General features: G+C 48.8%; 1 protein-coding gene across 1 annotated transcript in view; it reads left to right on the forward strand.

Annotated features, from left to right (window-relative positions):
• Positions 1–21,159, forward strand: part of A2M (alpha-2-macroglobulin) — a 57,450-nt gene that overhangs the window by 2,841 nt on the left and 33,450 nt on the right. Inside the window, exons 3-12 of the mRNA XM_090043982.1 lie at positions 4,204–4,360; positions 4,675–4,727; positions 6,104–6,124; positions 8,820–8,988; positions 11,155–11,239; positions 13,676–13,799; positions 16,139–16,253; positions 16,440–16,549; positions 16,946–17,107; positions 17,467–17,694. Of these exons, the coding sequence (XP_089900108.1) occupies positions 4,204–4,360; positions 4,675–4,727; positions 6,104–6,124; positions 8,820–8,988; positions 11,155–11,239; positions 13,676–13,799; positions 16,139–16,253; positions 16,440–16,549; positions 16,946–17,107; positions 17,467–17,694 (1,224 nt within the window). The remainder of the gene's footprint in view (positions 1–4,203; positions 4,361–4,674; positions 4,728–6,103; positions 6,125–8,819; positions 8,989–11,154; positions 11,240–13,675; positions 13,800–16,138; positions 16,254–16,439; positions 16,550–16,945; positions 17,108–17,466; positions 17,695–21,159) is intronic.

Below are 21,159 nucleotides of genomic sequence, written 5' to 3' on the forward strand. Positions count from 1 at the left end.
TCTGGAGAAAGGAACCTGGTGTGTTTGTCAGGAGCCTGTTGCCACTGTCAGTCTCACTCCAGAACAGCAATTTGTTTAGTGCAAACCAGTTCCTCTCCAACAGCCATATAGATTTCATAGGCATTAGGGGCTGGAAGGGACCTCATGAGCTCATCAGACAAGAAGTCTGGAGGGATCAAATGATCCCAGCAGTATAAACATCCACATGCCTTTGAATGAGTCCAGAATAGGTGCTTGAACCACCTCTGGAGCAAGTCTGTTCCAGACCTTGGACACTCAGACTGTAAAGAAGTTTTTCTTTATATCAAGTCTGAATCAGCCTTCTAGAAGTCTGTGGCAGTTGGACCTAGTTATCCCTTGGGGAACCTTCTCCCAGATCTTTGTGTACCCCCCTTATATACTTATAGGCATCCAGCATGTCCTCCCTGAGCCTTCTGTTTGCCAGGCTGAAGAGTCCCATGTCCCTCAGCCTCTCCTTGTAAGGCTTGCTCTCTTGGCCTTTGATCATATGGGTGGCTCTCCACTGGACTCTCTCAAGCTTACCCGCATCTCTCCTGTAGTGGGGGGCCCAAAACTGGATACAGTACTCCGGCTGTGGCCTCATTAAATGGGAGGATTACTGCGCCGAGTAAAGCAGGAGGATGAGGTCCCTGGTTTTGCCTGAGATGCATTGGTGGATGCATACCAGAGTTTGCTTTGCTTTGCCAGCCACAGCATCGCATTGATGGCTCATGTTCATCCTGTGGTCAATCAAGACCCCCAAGTCTCTTTCGGTCATGGTGCTAGCAAGCGTAGCACCACTGAGCCTATAAGTATGATGCTGGTTTTCCTCCCGAGGTGGAGCACCCTGCATGTCTCTATTTTTAATGCTATCAGGTTTTGGTCTGCCCACTTTACAAGCATGTTCAGGGTGACCAGTATCCCCAGTCTGTCCTCCAGTGTGACCACCTTCCCCCATAGTTTTGTGTCTTCTGTGAACTTTGCCAGTTCACATCTAACACCCAAATCCAGATCCTTAATGAAGAAATTGAAGAGTACCCGCCTGAGCACTGAGCCCTGGGAAGTTCTTGCGCCATGTTGATTTGTTCCCATCAACTAGTACCCTTTGGGTCTGACCCGGGAGCCAGCTCCCCAGCCATCAGACTGTGAGATGGTTGAGGCCACAGTTCTTCAGCTTAACCATGAGGACATCATGGGAGACCAAGTCAAAGGCCTTCTTGAAATCCAGATAAATGACATTAATCTCATCTCCTTTGTCCAGGCAATGCATCACCTGGTCATAGAAGGAGATGAGGTTGGTCAGGCAAGACCTTCCAGTAATAAAATCATGTTGGCTGGCTTTCAGTAGGTTGCCTTCCATTAGCCTGTTGCTGATGGATTCCCTTGATAATTTTCTCCAAGATCTTTCCAGGGATAGACATCAGATTGATAGGTGTGTAATTGCCTGGATCTTCTTTCCTCCCTTTCTTGAAGATTGATACCACGTTGGCTCTTTTCCAGTCTTCCAGTACATCATCCAAGCACCATGAGCTTTCAAATATCTTGGCCATAGGGCATGCTATGATGTCTGCCAGCCCTTTTAAGACTCTTGGGTGCAATCCATCCAGGACTGTGGACTTATGGATGTCGAGTCTCTTGAGGTGTTCTCTCACCTAATCTATGTCAACTGTGGGCCCATCTCCCAAGCCCTGGATGATGTACATCCTATCTGACAGCGTGACCCCCTTGGGCAGGTGGCAAACTGATGCAAAGTAATTGTTTAGGAGATTGGCCTTTTCTTGGGTGTCAGATGTCAACTCCCCCATTTGATCTTGCAGGGGGCCAATGTTGCTTTTGTTCTTCCTCCGGCTTCCCACATATCTGAAGAATGACTTTTTGTTATCCTTGATTCTGATGTCTAGCCTGAGTTCGGTTACTGCCTTGGCTTTTCTGGACCGCTCCATATAGGTACAGGCTAGTGCTGAGTAGTCCTCCTTGGTGATGATTCCAGTTTTCCATCTGGTGTAGGCTTCTGGTTTTTTGTTTCAGGAGACTCAGAAGTTCCCTGTTGAGCCAAAGGGGCTTCCCTGATCTCTGACTGCATTTCATGCAGGATGGGATGGACTTCCCTTGAGGATTGAGGATTGAGTTCTTTAGCAACAACCATTCCTCATGGACTCCCCTTCCTAGGGAGCCACGGTCCCTTAGTGCCTGACTGACCAGTTCCTTGAGTTTGTGGAAGTCAGCCTACCCAAAGTTGAGGATATCTGTTTTACTGAGGGATTTGTCCACCCTGTTGGACAGAGAAAATAATCAGATCATGGTCGCTGTCACCAAGTTTGCCCTCTATCCTCAGCTCACTCACCAGATCTTCCCCTTTGGCCAGAACCAGATTCAGCAGTGCTTCTTCCCTAGTTGGCCCATAGATCTTTTGCCTCAGGTACAGGTTGTCAGCGTAGGTGAGGAAGGTAGGTGACCAGTCAGACCTGGCCATATGCTCTTCCTACAAGATGTTAGGGAGGTTGAAGTCTCCCATGGTGATCATACATCAGGAACGTGTAGCCTTGGCCAGTTCCCTATTGAATTCGATATCCAGTTTGTCTTCTTGGTTAGGAGGTCTGTAATTGACTCCTACGAGTATACCCCCTTCCCCATGCTCCCCAAGTATTGGAACCGAGAGGGTCTCAAGACACCCTCCGTGATTAATGAACTCAGTTGGAAGGGAAGTGTCCTGCTTATTGACATAGAGAGCTACGCCCCCACTCCTCCTCCCAACACAATCTCACCTGTAGCTGTAGAGGTTGTAGCCCTCTATACCTACTGACCAGATGTAGGAGTCCCACCGTGTCTCCATTATCCCTATGAGGTCATAAACTTTATTAGCCGGGAGAAGGCCAACTCTTCTTGCTTGTTACCCAAGCTCCTGGCATTTGTGTACAGGCAGTTTAATCTGCCATGGGAAGCCGTAGGCTTCCTTATGTGATGGGACGTGACCTTTCCTTGGGCTCTTGTCTGAGTGGGTTCCCTTGAGCTACCTAAGCTTTTACTATTGTGACTGGCATGACCTAGACTAGAACTGTTGATTGACTGCCCATCCCAGAGCGATCTTAGTTTAAAGCCCTGTTGAGTAGGTCAGCCATTCTGGCCGAGAAGAGCTTTTTCCCTTTCCAGGTGAGATGGAGGTGCTCTGGGTGCCAAGTGCTGGAATAGCACCTACTTAGGGCAGCCAGCTTAGGAGAGCTGGTCCCAATGTCCACTTTACAGCAAGATAAATTTAATGCAAGTAAAATCCAGGGTAAATTACACCAGGATAAATGTGCTGTATATCCACACCCTATGGGAGCCTGAGATTGGAGACTTTCAAGGAAAGCTGAGGTTGCTGCAGGAAGTTGTGTGGGTAACTCTTGAGGCCTGATTTTCCTCAGTCCATTCAGAAAAAAAATGCCCCAGCGTGCTGCTGGGAGATGCCTGCTACAGGACAGGCTGGGGATGGCTCTGTGGCATGATTATCCCACACAGCCAATCCAAAACTGAAGGTATGACACCCCATTTCTCAGGGGTCTCTGTTAGCCTTCAGGTAAAACCAAAAGGGAAGAGCCTGGAAGAGCACTTTAGAAATCACAGAAGTTCCTAGGGGGAAAAAAACTCATTAGCTCAACTTTTCCCTCCCTATGGGGCCAGTTCATGATTGTTCCCTGTAGCACACAAGGCTGGCTGCCGAAGAGCATGAGAACATGAACCAGCACTGGAATAACTGACGGGGAGAAACTTCCTGTTAGCATAAATCTTTGGGTGCCACAGCTGTTAGGACCTGATCCCTGGCAATAAGACTATAAAGGAGGAAAGAGAAATCACTCCTAGTGATGAAAGAAGGTAGTGTGAGGGGTGATAGCCTCATAGAAAAACTCAAGACCCTGGGATAAACTTCTTGAAACTGCAAGCTACTGGGAGGAGATGGAGGCAGCATCCTGGGGGACAGGAGAGGTGGCAGGGCAGAGACTCACAAGAAAGGTGGGGGCAGCTACACCAGCACTCGAGAGATGTCAGCGGAATAGAGAAGGCATTCGTGGGGAGGGAGAGGAAAAGTCTTGTAGGATCCAGGGTGAAGCCAGACTGGGTGATTCTAGAGGACTGTTTTTCTCAGGCCATAAAAATCTCTAGCATCCAGCGGCTACATGCAGCAGGGTGGGTCACTAACGTAGGGGTTTTCTCACCGTTCTGCAGCTTCCCAGATTGAATAGAACGGCAGTGGCATTCCTCAGTGTGCTGGTGGAGGGGCCGACACTGAAGTACCAGAGCCGGAAATCTGTGCTGGTGATGGACCCAGAGAACTTGGTCTTTGTTCAGACGGACAAACCCATCTACAAACCAGGACAGAAAGGTACGGGGAGCTGGGTAGGTAGTCCCAGTAAGAGGAGGGAGCTCTTCTTCTCTAGACCCTCAACATCCGCCAACATAGGATCTGTGCTGGGAAGCCCAGGGTTTAGCAGAGCCCACAGCAAACCATCCTCATGTTGCTGCCCACCTGATCACAAAGCCAGGACCACGGGGTACACGTGTGGTCTCTGCCACCTGCCCAGCAGGCATTGCCATCAGGTTAGGAGCACACAAAGTGTCTGATTTAGTGGTTGATGGCTCCAGAAAGAGTGGCTGCAGCGTTAACAGCAAAAACCGCTCTGTTCCTCTCTCCCTCAGTTCTGTTCCGGATCGTCTGCCTGGACAGCAACCTCCACCCCCTGAACAAGAAGGTAGGCCTGTGATCCTCACTCCTCGTTAACTGCAAGCAAAGTGACATTTGAATGATGATGACCCCCTCTGCAGTTCCTGAGGAACCTTTTCTATCCATGATCTAAAACAAATGCTGCCCCAGAGGCATAACCAGTAGGTTTTGCACCCTGGAAAGCAGGGGCAGTGGCAGTGGCAGTGGCTGACGTGGCAGTGGCAGCGGTGGCTATCACTCTTGCCCACTTCTAAATGCGCACCCAAGGCTGGTGCCCCCAACCTTGTGCAGCCCTTTTACTCCTCGTGTGTTTTACTGCTCACCTCTCTCCATTCATCGATTCAGGAGTCTAAATCCAGTGATGGCGGTCGCTGCAGCTCCAGCTTGTGCACTGCTGATAATTAAGCTTCAGTGTGAACTCCCCACCCCTAGGCACTGATGCTCTGATTGGCTCCTTGTTGAACCAGGTCTCAGCCTACTGTCCTGTCTAATTCTCTGAATTGTTTAGATACCACCAGGATGAAAAGCAGGCCTGAGACTCTGTCCTGAGGTTTTTCTCACTTTGGATCATTGTTACAATTCCATCACGGAATCAGGCTCAAACCTCACTCTGGTTTGAAATGAAAAGTTGAAATGGGATATGTAGGTCTTCTCCCCTGAAAAGAACCATTACCTATATACAGATCTGGACTTCCCCAAAGCCTTCAGCTCACCACATAAGTATTTATGTGCATCTCAGTCAAAATGTTGGACAGTAGGGGCAAATGTAGTAGCAAAACGTACTGTCCTAAGCTATGTTCTCACTTCTGCTACAGCTGGGCACAGAAATACCTAAGGTTTTGCAAGTGCATCACTGTTTAGTCAGGGCAACACTGAATCAGGTTGGTATAAAAAAGAAAGTAAAATGCAACAAAAAGGGGACCAAGCATTTAAATACCTTTTGAAATCTAGCCTCAAGAAGGATTTTCAAAAGCATGTAAGCAGACCATAATTTCCATTGAATTTGGTGGCTGAAGTGGAATAAATGAAACTGCACAGAAGTGGTCTTAGATGGCATTAGGGAGGAACAGCCCCCAGCCCTTAACTTCACACCCAAGCTTGTCTGGCAGTAACTTCCCCAGGTAGGTTGGCTCTGAACCTCCTCAGCCTCCACCCCATTTTGGAAAATGGCACCCCAAAATCTCTAAACTAAATGCAGGGTGCTTAAAATCACAGCTGTGTCAACTTAACCAGTTTGGGTTAAAAATATTAGACAGAGTTACTGGTGTTTTCCTCGAGATAGTTCAGAACAAGGGAAGGACACAATGCTAAGGGAAGGAAAGCAAAAATGTACTGTGGCTGACTTCCATACAAGACTGACCTGTATTTTTCACTCTGGATTTCTGTGTTTTTTTTCCCCTACAGTTTCCGTTAGTCTACATTCAGGTAAGTGTCTGAATTTACTTTTATTCTCACCAATCTCAGCTTTAAAGCCAGAACTGCCCCTTGGATGTGAACGTGGGCAGCCATTCAGGGAGGGCTTATAGTGGCAGAGGTTCCAGCTCTCCTATCTTCAGCAGTTGAGCTGCACAGGAAGAATGATGGATGTGTGATATGTTATAGTGCTTTAAATCATCTAAAGAAGGCTTAAAATGGTTAGCTTGTCAAAAAAAGGTCTGGTTTGCACAAATTACCTACCCTTGTAACTAGTGGATTGAGGGGTTTGCTTTCATAATGCACTAGGTACATCAGTCCTGGCACGGACTTCACCATGCTTATGAAAGTTTGCTTTATATCAGCATCGGTAATTCCTCTTCCTGGACTGAAGTAAGCCTTACTGGTATAAGGCATCATGATATCATTTTATGTTTGGATTTAAACTAGAAAAGAAATTGTACCATTTAAATTATACTGTCATACTTAAAGCAGTATCAGTTATGTAGCTAGACAAGCTCTGGATCAGTGTGACTCCCAGCCAGGGTGCTGCGGCACATTGGGGTGCCTTGAGATCCTTTCAAAGGTGCCACAAGATGCCATGCAGCGTTAGGACTCTTAGGTGTGCACACACGAGTCATAAGATAAACCCAGAGATTTCAAATAGGAATCGATAGTATCAAGAGCAGTCTGCCCTTCTGTGGTCTTTCTGAGTTTATTGCAACAAAACAATTGCTCTAGTAGTTTTCTCTAGTCAAAAAACAAGTGAAAACTAAGACGTGGCATTTTCTGAGGGATGCTTCAAGTGTGTCAAAAAGCGCTCAGTCCTAAACAGGTTGAGAACCACTGCTCAAGTACCTGAAAATGTTAGCTTTTTAAAAAAAAAGTCTGTATTCCAGTGATGTCAATCATTTGGGAGAAAGGATATTTTTGTTAATCGCTCAAAGTCACTCAAAGGACTGTTACGTGAGTCTTTCAGGTAAGAAGTGAGCGCTCAGAATAAATACCTGAGGGAGCTGACATTGGAAGACCAGGAGAGACTGGATGCAAGATGGGGATTTCTGCCTGCTGCAGAAAACCCTATTGTATAATCTCTTTGAAAAACAGATCAAGCTGTATCTTAAAAGCAGCTATTCCTACCCTTTCTGAGGGTGAAAAGAACACATAGGAAGTGGGGAAAGCTTTACTGGGGGGAGGGATCCATGAGGCATAAAGACAGAAAAGCCCAAGTATCATAAACATTTTCTGCAGTCTTGCAGCCCTTGGTGGTAAGGTCACTTCATCCTTGCCCATGGCAAGCAGGACTGCAGGCTTTCACATGCTGTGGGGCAGTGATTGTGGCAGAGCTGTGGGGCTTGTTACCTAAGGATGCTACTGTGCCTCGTGGTGTGAGAGGTGGGGGGAGGAGGGAAAGCCTGCTCTCTCACCCCTTCTCCCTGACATGTCACCGGGCTGTCATTCACATCCCCTTTCACCTGGCTGCTAGATAAAATTTCAGTGAATTGCATCCACTCCATCAGCAGTCAGTCACCCCGGGTTATCTAAAGTAAACAGACCTTTGAAGGCAACCCAGATGAAAGATTAAACTGGGAAAATGGGAGATTGTGAACATTAACCCAGTTGCTGAGGGGCCTGGAAAGGGTATGCCCACCTGTGTACATCTCTCGGTTTACTCTGATGGTTGCTGTCTGCTGAATTTGGGCTGAGCGTAGCATTCAGAACCAGGCTAAGACCTGGACAAGGCAGGCCTGGTTTGGGTAATTAACAAGAAATTCATAATGACTAATCCGCCGCTTTTGCAAAGATGGGGTTTTAGCTCTAGGTTTCCGACTTGCACTCAGCCTTTCCCCACAGCCCGGGGAAGAAACTTCTGGCCTGGATGCAAAATGATGGTCTTATCTGTCCAGTTACAGCCTGCCCTGTCCCCAGCACTCCTTCCTAATGCACTCCAGAGCGTCGGTCTCAGCCCACACACAGATACAGCTAAAACCAGCCACGTTCAGCTTTCCTGGCTGGATGAGTGGGGCACAGTCGGATACTAACATTCAGGACTAGGTCTGTAGACTGACCCCATGTGCCCGATCCTGCCAGCAGGCTGGACTTTGAGCCCCACGAGCTAAGGCCAGTGCAAGTAGCATTCCCATAGCCCATTGCCTGTGTCTGGGGAAGGATTTCCTCGCCTGTCACAAGCTGTGCACCTCCTTCTTCAGCAGCATTGATCCCTAGTCCTCACACCGAAGATCCTGAGGCAGAGAAGTCTAGCCTGCTGCTTGGGCATGACAAGAAGGGGCTCCTTTCAGCTTCCTCCCTCTCTCTGGCTTTCTCTCCGCCATGTTGTCATGGCTTCCTCTGTCTTGCCTTGCACCTTCCTTTCTCCTCTCTCCATGGGCTGGGTCGGTGTCGAGGAGGGGGTGAGGAGGCACAGGCAGTTGAACGTGTTCAAGTGGTGCTAGCTGCCTGTTCAGTTGCACAGGATTTAGTGCATGAGTGCTCCTCTCTGCAACTCCTGCCAGAGGCCTGACTATTTACAACAAGGAACAAATGAGCTGGGCATGCAGCCCTTCACCATAGCTGAAGCAACCACTCGTGCATTTACTGCATTTATACCTGACAATGTATCACACCTGCGCAGTCCCTGTGCGGCTCCTGCCGTGCAGTTTCTCTGAGGGTAACTGAATGGCTCAGAAACCTTGTGTCCCTCTTCCAGGATCCCCAGAGGAACCGTGTGTACCAGTGGCAAGGGGTGGAATTGATGGGGGGCCTCATCCAGCTCTCCTTCCCCCTCACCTCGGAGCCTATCCAAGGGCAGTACAAAGTGGTGGTGCAGAAGGACTCGCTGGAAAAAGTAGAACACGTCTTTTCTGTGGAGGAATACGGTGAGGAAGGGGAGTAGGATGCTGGCCGGGGTGGGCTCTTCATTCAGAGGTCCCTTGGGTGTTGCACTGGGGAAGCAGAAAACAGAGATAACTGGCAACACAGTAGCTGCCTTTGGTGGCAGGTAGCTTTTCCTGTCTAGCTCTTGAAACCACCAGGGCCACTGTTTGTTGCAGTCCTGGCTATGCTGGGAAACTAATGCACAAGGCCCACCTTTCAGGCTTCCTGGATTTGGGTGGCGACTAGAGTCTAAGTGCACAGTGCTATGCCCTTTATTTTTGTCTAATGCTTTTCATGCTTGTGTGCAACACACTACATTGGGTGCAAAGCAAGCCAAGCTAATGCTGTGTTATGGTGGCATGCCGTGTTCCTCATGTGCTCTTTCAATGCAATTGGTTTGTTTTGTTTGCGCTCAGCCTTAAACCTTATTTTAAAATATTTCTGGCTGGAAATCGTGCATGGAAAACTCCTGCTTCAAAAGAAAATATTTTGGAAATTTCATGAGGAAGTGAAAGTGAAGCCAGAAAGGGAGATAGATTATTGATGAAGGCACTTGGCAACCTTAGTTGTTGTGATTGCCACTAATCATTCAAGAAGAGAGAAATTACAGCTTGTCCTTCAAGAGCCAACAATGTGCTCTTATTGCCAACCCCCCCCGCCCCCCAACAGCCTGCTGATTTGATGAGCTGGAGTGTCACTTGCAAATCAAGAGACATTGATTCTTTTCTTGTATTTAGCAGTGGTGAGGTCTCACCTAGAGTGCTGTGTCCAGTTTTAGGCCCCACATTTCAAGAATGATGTGGAGAAATAGGAAAGAGTCCAACACCAAGTAACAAAAACGATTAGGCACCTGGGAGGCAAGCAAACCCGATGATCTGTAAGGTCCCTTCCAGCTCCTAATATCTATGAAATGATATATGAGGAAAGGATGAAAGAACTCGAGTTATTTAGTCTGGAGAAGAGAAGACTGAGTAAGGGGGATTTGGTAACCGTCTTCAAATACCTGAAGGGTGATTGATTATAGAGAGATGGAGATGGGCTTTTCTCTGTGGGTGTTGGGGCAGGAGTATGAGTAATGACCTCAAGCTGAAGCTGAGGAAATGTAGATTGCCCATACGAGGAACTTTCTGACTACGAGGCCGGTCAACAACTGGAAGAGGACACCTAGAGAACCTGAGAACTCTCAATCCATGAACACCTTCAAGGGCAGGTTGGAGAGACACTTGCCTGGGCTGTTTAGTCAGCAGGGATGATCCTGCCTTGAGCAGAGGGCTGAACTAGATGACCTTGTAACTTCCCTTCCAGCCCTACTTTCCTGTGGCCATAGGTTGGGAACAATAGATGCTTTTTACATTTCTTGGAATCATATTTATCACACTTTTTGATGCATGGACACTTGGAAGGTATGGCTGAATATTCAGGCCACGTTAGCTCACGGCTTGCTTCTGTCTTACTTCATTCCACAGTGATGCAAGGTCGCCAGGTTTACTGCTGCTTTGCATCACTTGAACAACACAAAGCAGCCGGAACAAGCCAGAGAATCTGACCTTTTAATTGTGTGTATTCTTTGTTGAGGAAGTGGAAAGACAATGCGTTTACCCAAAATAACTTACTTTATTTCTTGGGACCCTACATGCAGCCATCTAAGGGGAGGTGCGTGAAGTAAGTGCTATTAGAGCACATCTCCACTGGGCATCAGGGCAGCAAGAAACAGCCTGTTTGCCACCAGTGGCAACTCCTGAATAAGCTGGAAACAGATGATACTGACATCAGTATAGCTTAGCCTGGTGTCGTTTTACCTTTGAATTGTCCCAGGGGAGTTTTACACCATATCTGAGTAAGCTACTCGGGTGTATGGCTGTTCAGGATTTGTCCATTTCTTAAATGAAGTGAAGGGCAAGGAAGGGCATAGGGGAACAAAGTTGATTGTATCTATCTCCGTGGTTTTGTGATCCATGGTCGAGATCCTTAGCAGGTGTAAGCTGACAGAGCTTCACTGAAGGTCATGGGGCCGTGATGGTTTATTAAAGGCTGAGAGCCTGCCTCTGAGGGTTTGCGGTGGAAGACGAGGAGGAGTTCCTGTGCTTTTTACCTAGTAGGGAAATGAGAGCATTTAGACCAACCCCCTCCTTGTTGTTCAGCTTCTGATCTACTTCTTTTCTCTCCAGTGTTGCCCAAGTTTGAAGTGCTGGTGAAGCTGCCCAAGGTGATCACTATCGATGATGAGGAACTGCAAGTGTCCGTCTGTGGTCTGTAAGTAAAAAAGTTCCCACCTGCTTGCCCATCCTTTTCTTCCTCCTTAGGAGGATGGAATCTAGAGAGGGAAAAGACCCTTTCCATCAAACCTCCCTCCACCCCAGGACCCCAGTGCTGCATCATCTCCCCCTGCGTATTCATACCCAGCCTGTTTTTTGTTAATCTGCCAGGAGATGAGTCTTGTCCCTTTCCTTCAGGATGTGATGCCACAACCTTCTAGAAATATGTAGCTGAAAATTCCCCTTTCCGTTCTCCTTCATTGGACCCCAATGCAATATACTTATCAATCATTCCCTGTCCTTCAGATAGTCATCATAGAATCATAGAAGTCGGGTCGGGAGGGACCTTGTAGGTCTACAAGTCCGACCCCCCGCCTGGGCAGGAGAAAAACTGGGCTCAAATGACTCCAGGGAGTTAGGCATCAAGCCTCTTCTTGAAGATCCCCAGGGTAGGAGCCAGCACCACTTCCCTTGGAAGTTGGTTCCAGCTCCTAGCCGCCCTGACTGTGAAGTAGTTGTTATGGATGTCTAATCTAAACCTACTCTCCAGCAACTTGTGGCCATTATTCCTTGTCATGCCAGGGGGCACTAGGGGAAACAAGGTCTCCCTCAAACCCTTCTGGTCCCCCCTAGTGAGTTTATAGACGGTCGCCAGGTCCCCCCTCTGCCTTCTCTTGTGAAGGCTGAACAGGTTCAGGTCCTGCAGTTTCTCATTGTAGGGTCTGCCCTGTTGTCCCCGGGTCATGCGGGTGGCACTCCTCTGGACCCTTTCAATGTTGTCCACATCCCTCCTGAAATGGGGCGCCCAGAACTGGACACAGTACTCCAGCTGTGGCCTGACCAGCGTCGCATAGAGGGGGAGGATCACCTCCTTGGACCTGCTCGAGATGCATCTGTGGATGCACGACAAGGTCCGGTTAGTCCTGCCAACCGTGACCTTGCATTGTCGGCCCATGTTCGTCTTGGAGTCAATAATGACTCCAGGATCCCTTTCTGCCTCCATGCTCTCAAGAAGGGAGTTTCCCATCTTATAAGTGTGCTGCTGGTTACTACTGTCCAAGTGCAGCACCCTGCACTTGTCAGTATTGAAACGCACCCTGTTTTTGTTAGCCCACCCCTGTAACCTATCCAAGTCTTGCTGCAGTCTTTCCCTCCCTACTAGCATGCTCACCTCACCCCAACTTTTGGTATCATCAGCGAATTTAAACAGGGTGCTTTTCACCCTGTCATCCAAATCGCTGATAAAGAAATTGAATAGCACAGGCCCAAGGACCGAGCCCTGGGGGACTCCGCTGCCCACTTCTCCCCAGGTCGAATATGACCTATCTACCACCACCCTCTGAGTACGACCCTTCAGCCAATCTGCAATCCATCTGACTGTGTAGACCTCAATGCCACAGTAGCCTAGTTTTTTACTGAGGATGGGGTGGGAGCTGGTGTCAAAGGCCTTGCTGAAGTCCAGAAAGACTACATCCACAGCAACACCTGCATCCAATGCTTTGGTGACCTGATCGTTAAAGACAATCAGGTTGGTCTGACATGACTTGCCCCTAATGAAACCGTGCTGCTTGCCCTTGAGCATTATCCCTGAAGCCGGCCCATTGCAGATGTGCTCCTTGATGATCTTCTCAAAGAGTTTCCCTGGGATTGAGATAAGACTCATGGGCCTTTAGTTGCCCGGGTCCTCCCTCTCCCTTTTTTAAAGATGGGGACTACGTTGGCTTTCTTCCAATCATCTGGCACCTGGCCCGAGCACCACGAACGCTCGTAAAGCCGTGCCAAGGGCCCTGCAATAACCCTTGCTAGCTCCCTCAACACCCTGGGGTGGAGAGCCTCTGGACCCGCTGATTTGAACACGTCCAGCCCCTCCAGGAGATCTCTAACCCAGTCCTCCCCAACCTGAGGTCTGGAGGCATTCCCCTCAAGTCCATCTTGCGTCGCGGTGGGGAAGTCCTGGTCCCTGTACAAGAAAAAAGAGGTGATATCCATCTAGTCATAGATGGATATCACATCCCTACCTAAATATCCCTGAACTAGGCTCTGCCAATTTAATACTGTTGTTCCATCCTCATAAATCACTCCCTGTAGGCCCTGATCACTTCATCTACTCTTCTTTGAACTCCCTCCAGTTTGTGAATGTCTTCCTAGACAAGAAATGCCCAAAACTGAGGATAATTTCCTAGTAGCCCTCTATCACACTGATAGGTGGTGTTGACCCCTCTCTGTACGGTTATAGGGAGGCCCCTCAGTGAAGTTGTCACTGCCCCTTCACCTGTGTCAAAGAAAAATAAGGTGGATGAAATGCTGAACAATAGACATTAGGAAGCCACCAGGGGGATAAGTATAAACCGGCTGACAATGTTGCTTCTGTCTGTCTATGTCTCTGTTTCCTCCTCCAGTCACTATGAGTTTTCTTTCACCCCCATCTGCACAGGTACACCTATGGGAAACCTGTTCTTGGGACAGTGAATGTCCGTGTCTGCCGGAAATTTTCCAGTCCCACGTCACACTGCTCTGGAAAACAGGAAAACGCATTATGTGAGGAATTCACTCGGCCGGTGAGTGCTGCGGGTCCTGTACACATGGATTGTTAGATTCCTGTAGCACCACTTGGCCAGGGGTCTGCTCTGTGTCACAGATATCATTTGTTGTTTAGGAAAAGGTAAAGCCCTGGCTTGGGAATATGAGAAACAGCTTTGGGGTGAAACTTGGCACCACTAAAATAAATGGCAAGGCTCCTGTTGATGTTAGTCAGTTCAGGTTTCTGGCTCAGAGATTTTCTCCCTGGCAATCCAAAAGCAAACTGGAGAGGCTTTTTTGAATGAAGAAGGGATTGGAACAGGTGGGAAACAGCGAGAAAAGCAGGAGAGGAGAAAACCAGGAGAAAGAATGAAACTTGGAAGAAAAAGAAGTCAAGAGGAAGGAGAACGAGAGAGAAGGAGGAGGCAGAGAAAATAGAAAGAGAAGGGGAAACAGAAAGAGCAAAGGTGGATTCAGGGAGAGAGAGAGAATGTGCAGTGGGAGAAGGAACTATCCATGTGTGAGAGACAAAAGGAACCGAGCAGGAAAAGGCAGAAAAGGTGGAGGACAACAAAGGCAAGAGGAGGAAAAGGGAGCAAAAATGCTCAATGAGAGAAAGAAAGAGACTTCTAAGGAAAGCAGACAGACAAGGACAAACATCACACTGATGGGCAGTTTCTAAAAGAGGGGATGCATCCCCCAAATCAGGACACCCAGGGTGATGCTGTAGGTGCCTAAACATGCTCCAGGGTTGGGTGGTGGTGGTGGTGGTGGGGTGTTAATTAGAGTGGCTCTTGTGAGCCGCTCTAAAATGCCTGCAGCGACTTGTGATTCAGCATCTCGCATTTCAAAATGGCAGTGGGGGTGCTTTAACTAAAGCTTATTCGATGAGCTTTTGTTAAAATGTCCCCACTGCCGTTTTAAAACATGAGACGCTGCAGCCCACTGGTTAAAACGCTCCAGCAGACTCAACTGAATCAGCTCTAATGCATTCTGATAAGAGCACGTTGGAGCACATGCAAAAGTGCCTTCCGTTGTTTCCAAGTCATCTTTCTGGCAATTTTTTGGTTATCTACAGGGTACTTTAAGCAATTATGCACTTAGGAGAGTTACTGAATGCATACATAGTCTTGAGCACATGAACACCTATATATAACTATATAATTGCTCAGACTCAGCATGCACAGTAGCAGTTGCAGCACAACCGTACAGCACTTCTAGATGTGTCATGCTAGATCATGGGTGGCTTGTCTGGGGGTCTCCCAGGGTTAAAAGAAGCAACCCAGATCTGAGGGCACTGTGCAGAGTCTGTGTGTAGGGGAGCCAGAAAGAGAAGTATGCTACTGAGGAGGTGGCAGACTGGAATGAGCAGCTGTGCCAGGCAGGCTGAAGCCTCATGTTCAAGGCTATGACTTGGTAAGACACGTACAAAGCTTGGATGCCTGATAATGGAGTTGTACTAGATGTAGACTGAAGAACATAAATGGGCTGTGTGTACACCTCTCTCTCTTACTCCCGTAGCTCAGTGGTTAGGGCACTTACCTGGGATACTGGAAGTAGTGGCTGGTAGGTTCCCTCTTGCCCAGGAGGGATTTAAACCTCCCAGCATGGCAGTCTAACCACCAGACCACAGCTGTTGTTCATGCCTACCACTAGAGTTTCTTTCCAAGCTGAGCAACTAATATGTCACTGGAAAAATATTGAGTGAGCATAGGATATGAGCGATGCTCTTGTTTTCCTAGGGACGAGGACCCAGGCTAGAGCAAAGTCCCCCCAGGCCAACAGCCACCTCTTGGAGCCACACACTGCTTCCAGCACCCCATGCACTATTTCCTCTGCCTTCTCTGGCTGCCAGGAAACCCAACCTCCTTCCTGCTGCCTTCCCTCACTGCCCCAGGGACAAGTCAGTCTGTTCCTGGGTGGCCCCAGTCATCCTGCCAGCTATAGGAGCCTGCTGAAGGCAGATCCTTTTTTTCTGCGGGGCCTGCGCACCTCTCCTGTGGCCAGGGGCCGAGCTGACTAATTGCTGCAATGTTCCAGATTGCAACAGTGCAAACTCATTTGCAAGCCCCAAAACTCGGGTACGTGGAATGTACGACTCTATTAAGGCACACAATGGGAAATTTTCATCACGTGTACATCGTGACATCGTCACGTGTACAAGCGACCTGGGGATCTGGCAGGAAACTAGTGAGTCATCTCCTGGGTCTTCTTGGAGACAAGGGAAATAAATGAGTGAGTGAAGCGAGACCAGGCCAGTTAGATGACGGGATTAAACCAAGCAGCAGACAGGTATCTTGGGCATGGAGAGATCCTGTTCCCTGAGGCCGTGTACTGGTTAGGAATTATCCTGTATCCTCCTTTCTCCCCTGTTCAGGCAGATGTACATGGCTGTGTCTCCAATGTGATAAGGACCAAGATATTCCAGCTCCATCGAAGAGGGTACCACATGAATATTGAAGTGCAAGGCAAGATCACAGAAGAGGGGACAGGTATGCATCACACTGTCTTAGCCTTGTAGGGCAGTGGTGCTATAGCCACTGGGGCTGCCAGTCAGAAAGGAGAGGAAAAGGCAAAGGCCAGTTACGTGGGAAGGCAGGATAGGAGTACTGGAGGTGCTGTAGGGGAGAACCAAGATGCATTCATTAATAAACCTTCTTTGCTGTGCTGTTTTACAGGGGTAGAGCTAACTGGAACCGGCTCCTGTGAAATCACACATGTCATGAGCAAAATCAGGTTTGAATACGTGGACTCTCACTACAGACCAGGAATCTTCTTTTATGGGAAGGTAGGGAGCCCTTGAGAGTGCAGGACTTGCAGTATCTACACCCATGCAGAAGAGCATTCCAAACTGTGGTTAATGGGGGTGTTGATACAACCTTGTCATTGAAGAGGATGCTGTTGCTTTCCTGGGAAACCGTGGGGACTCTCACAGACAGAGTAGGAGGCCCATTGGCCAGACTCAAAACTTTAATTCCCATGTTCCTAATCAAACTGTGTGAGGATGCACCATCTCCCCCGTGGTAGTTCACATGATCACACATGCCTGCCCCTTCTTCTGCTCCCCAGGAAGCACCCTCTGGAACCACAGGAGAGAAGTACCTGGGGCAAGTGCCCCTTAAAATTGTGGGATTGTGTTTGCCTACCTGGTATAAGCAGCAGCAATTGCTTATTTCTCCTCTAGGTGAAGATGGTGGATGGATCAAATGCTCCTTTGGCCAATGAAACACTCAAGCTTTATGTGAATGGGGACAAGAATGATCGCAACTACACAACAGATGAGCAAGGAAATGTTTGGTTTTCCATAGACACTACAAACTTCACCGCTCTCTCCATTACTATCCGGGTCAGTGGCTAGGCAACTGAAGATACCTTGGAATGAGCTCCCTGGGAAAAATCCATGTGATTATTCAGCTAGTTGCTTGTCAGAAGAGGAAATGAAGTGTTTTGGCTGGGAATTTTGCTTTCCTTTCCCTCACCCTCTTTAAATCTTTTGTTCCCTGTCTCCTGCATATGATTCCTGCCTGGCCCTTCACTTCTTTGCCCTATTTATCCCCACAGAAGAAAGGTCACTGTAGGATTACTATATTGTAAACTTCAAAATCTACCAAGTACATTTAAAAAAACCCGTGGTTCTCCTTATGCAATTGCTTGCTACCCTTTACCCGCTTTCCGATCGTTGCTAAAGATGTTACTCTTTTTCAGGCAAGACATGGCTCTGAAGAGTACTGCTACGATAGTAACTGGGTCACTCCTGAATATGGTACCGCCAGTCACACTGCAACTCGGTTTTATTCCCCAAGTAAGAGTTTCCTTAAAATTGAGCCCCAGCCCGAGGTATTACCCTGCGACTCTGACTTGGAGGTGCGTGTACACTACATCCTGACACCAGAGGCCGTGGGAGAGGAAAAGGAAATCACCTTTTACTACTTGGTAAGCCTGCATGTGTGAGACACAGCGGACAGACATTGCTGCAGTACAGTACAGCACTTTCCTGTATACCAGACAATCAGCCCCAAGCCATTAACGTGAAAAGCAGCCAGAACTCAGACGTGCTACCTGTAGCAGGGGACCGTGGAATTGTTACCCAGAGTCCTTTACGCCCTTCTCCTGTGGCTGGAGTGCAATTTTTGTCTGATTTGGTAAAGCCACTGGTTATTTATTACTACATAGCCCACCCTGAGGGGCATAGACTTGACTGAATGTTTATTGCAGCCTTTTAGGTCTTATAGTCTTTCACGTGTTTTGATCTTGAAGTTGGTCTCTTGCTTACTGTTGTTGTTACCACTTTGTGGTGGGGGCATCTTGCTGCCGTCCTGTTGCTACCTTCATTGTGTTAGGCTATGTCCTCTCGGTTCTCCGCATGGCTTAGATACCTTGTATCTTCCACCCCTTCTACATCAAACATCTGAGGCTCCCAAAGGACCTGGCCTGGCCCCATCAGTCTGGGTGAGTTTGACGTCTGCCACTTTTGCACAGTTGCCTTCAGTGTCATCCCCACTGCTGTCGTGAATCTGTAGCTCTCCCACCACGTCGGAAACAGTTGTATATGCCATTTAGTGCATGGCTCCTAGGAGGCTGGACTAGCATCTGCTGCCTGTGTCTGGTGGCATCACGTCTGTGGCTCCTTTGCTGTAGGGGCTGCTTCCCTTGCTCGACATAGTCTTTAAATCTTTCTGTGCCCTGCTTATCGCTGGTTGGCTGGGCTGCAGCATGCTAGCTCTCACAAAGAACAATTTGGGTTCCCCAGATCATTGGTCCTTGTGCTGTGTTTCTGTCTCAGCCCTAGCAGGGTTTGTTGCAATGGTCCGGCATTGGACCTTTCTGTCTTTTTTCATAAAATCACAACAAAGTGGAGGTGGAAAGGACCTCAGAGATGACATTAGGTCCAGCCCCCTCAAGGCAGGTTCAACTCTGTCTAAAGCATCCCAGGCAAGTGCTTATATAATCTGCTTTTAAACTGTCCAAGGATACAGCTCTCAAAGCTTCTCTAGATAATTCAATGCTTAACCACCCTCAGAGTTAGAAATATGCAACCAAAATATCCCTTGTTGCAATCTAAGACCCCCTCCTCCTCGTCTTGTCCCTCGTAGCCACCGAGTATTCTATCGTTGTCCTCTTTATAACCACTCTTCAGCTATTCGAAGCCTGCTATGAAATCCCTGCCCTCTCAGCCTTCTGATGGCTGGGTGCTGATATTCCCATTTTCTGAATATTTGGTGCTGCAGTGTACAGTAGATCCCTGATCATTCACATCTGGGTGATTCACACTCTGCTTAGTTTGCCACTCAGCTCTTTACCACAAGTTTTACTTAAAAAGGCTGTGCTCCTCCACTTAGCCAGAGCTCAGCAGCTGTCCTGCACAGGGTCAGGTTGATATTTCCAGAGGTTTGCAGAGTCTCCTCTTTTTCCTGGGTGCAGTACTCTCTGCACAGCCGTGCTATCAGGGTGACAGCGTGGAAAAACCCCATTCTCAGAAACATAAAGGGTCTCTGTATTTACAGAGGTGCTGCACTCCCTGTTAGCACTGCAGACATACAAATAGACCGTTGCCCTCCAAGCTCCTCCCTCTTGCATCTTTGGGGAATCTTTACATGTGCTCTGGGGGTGGGCGCTTAAATCAGAGCAGCTCCAAGCACCGCTGTAATTAAAGCACCCACAGCATCTTGTGTGTTCAGGTTCCTTCACTTCAAAATGGTAGTAGGGGTGCTTTAAGTAAAGCTTGTTTGACAAACTTTAATTAAAGCGCCCCTGCCACCATTTTGAAGTGTGGGGACACTGAATACATGGGATGCGGAGGCTGCTAAAGCATGCTAATTAGGACACCCCAGCAGGCTCAGTTAATCAAGTGTGCTCTGACACACTGTAATTACAGTACATTGGAGCCACATCCCTGCACGTGTACAGGCACACTTTGTGCTTTCCTGCCTGTTCCACTCAGGTTGCAACACCAGCCTGTGAAACTGATGCTGATTTAGGTCCACACTGCCTCCCAGCATGGATGTAATGAACTGGGAAGACCCTTGAGCCCCTTGACTTATGCCAAAAACTTGCATATATACAAGGCAGCTGCAGCTGCAACAAGCAGATGCCTTGTTTATTTGAAGCCAATATTTATTTACTTATTTATTTGCTGCCGATATAGTTCTCATAATTTAAAATATGAATGATATCATGGTACAGGGTGGTAATATAAAAGAAGAAATTAAAAGAAGAATAGAATAGAAGCAGGAAATAGACCACATCTGGCCTGCCAGGCCATTCTATTTGGTGTGCAGGGCCCTAAAAAATTTAGAAAATTAATATTTATCTTCCCCGGCTGCCTGTCAAAAATGACAAGGTAGCAGGAGCTGTAGAACCTGGGGGAAGCTGGTGGCAGGACCCAGCAGCTACTGCAGCAAGGCCCGCCCTGCCCTGCCCTGCACCCCACCCCCCAGCCAGAAGCCTCTGCCTGGGACCCTGTGGCTGTTCCCACCTCTGTGTGCTCAGGAGGGAAATTCAGATAAGGGAGAGAAGGGGGCAGGGGAGGACCGCAGCCAACTGCCCCAGTCCTCAGGGCCGAGCAGGGACAGCTCCTGCGGTCCCAGTGCTGCAGCCAGGAACCACTTGCTGCCCGAACAGGAGCGGAGGACTGTGAGGAGCAGTGATGGCAGGAGGCAGGAAGTCAGGTAAATGGCAGCAGCAAGTGGACAAGTGGGAGCGAGAGGTCGCATAGGATCACAGCAACAGCTGGGCGGGAATGCAAGGCCTGCGCCGATGTGCCAAGGCCAGCATCAGTGGGGGTCCAGGGCAGGGCAGCAGGAACATGGGGCGTAGGCTGGCAGGGAGCGGAGCTGGCTCACCACTCTCCAAGCTGGTGCAGCCCATCCCACATCACTCCTACTTGTCCCTCTGCCACTGCCATTTCCCTGCTTTTCTGCCCACCGCAGTTCCTCTCCACCCCCACCCCTGTTCCAGCACCATGTGCTTCCCAGCTGCAGCACTGGGCCTCAGGACTCAGCCACCAGCCTGGCCCCTGCGATTCTCAGCCTCGCAACGAGGGCATGGTGGCAGAGCAGTGAGTCAGGAGGGACGGAAGTGGCAGGAGAAGGGCGGCGGTTGCAGATAGGGGTGTGGGGAAGTGGAGGTGAGCTGGAGCACAGGGCCCTCATGAGTACCCCACGGTGAGGAGCAGCAGGAGCATGGAGCCCAGGCTTGGAGGAGTGCTGGCGGGACGCTGCCTGCCATGGAGGAGCTGTGGGTAAACCCTCCCTCTCCACACGTGCCACAACCCTCCCCAATACACTCACAGCCACTCACAAACTCCATACCCACCCACACTCCACACATCTGCACACACACATACACTGCCCCCACACCCCCACGCCTTTCCACAACCCCTCCCATATACACACTCTC

Source organism: Crocodylus siamensis, chromosome 4 (genome assembly GCF_052110815.1).
Source record: "Crocodylus siamensis isolate JL-2025a chromosome 4, ASM5211081v1, whole genome shotgun sequence".
Classification (NCBI taxonomy): Eukaryota; Metazoa; Chordata; order Crocodylia; family Crocodylidae; genus Crocodylus; species Crocodylus siamensis.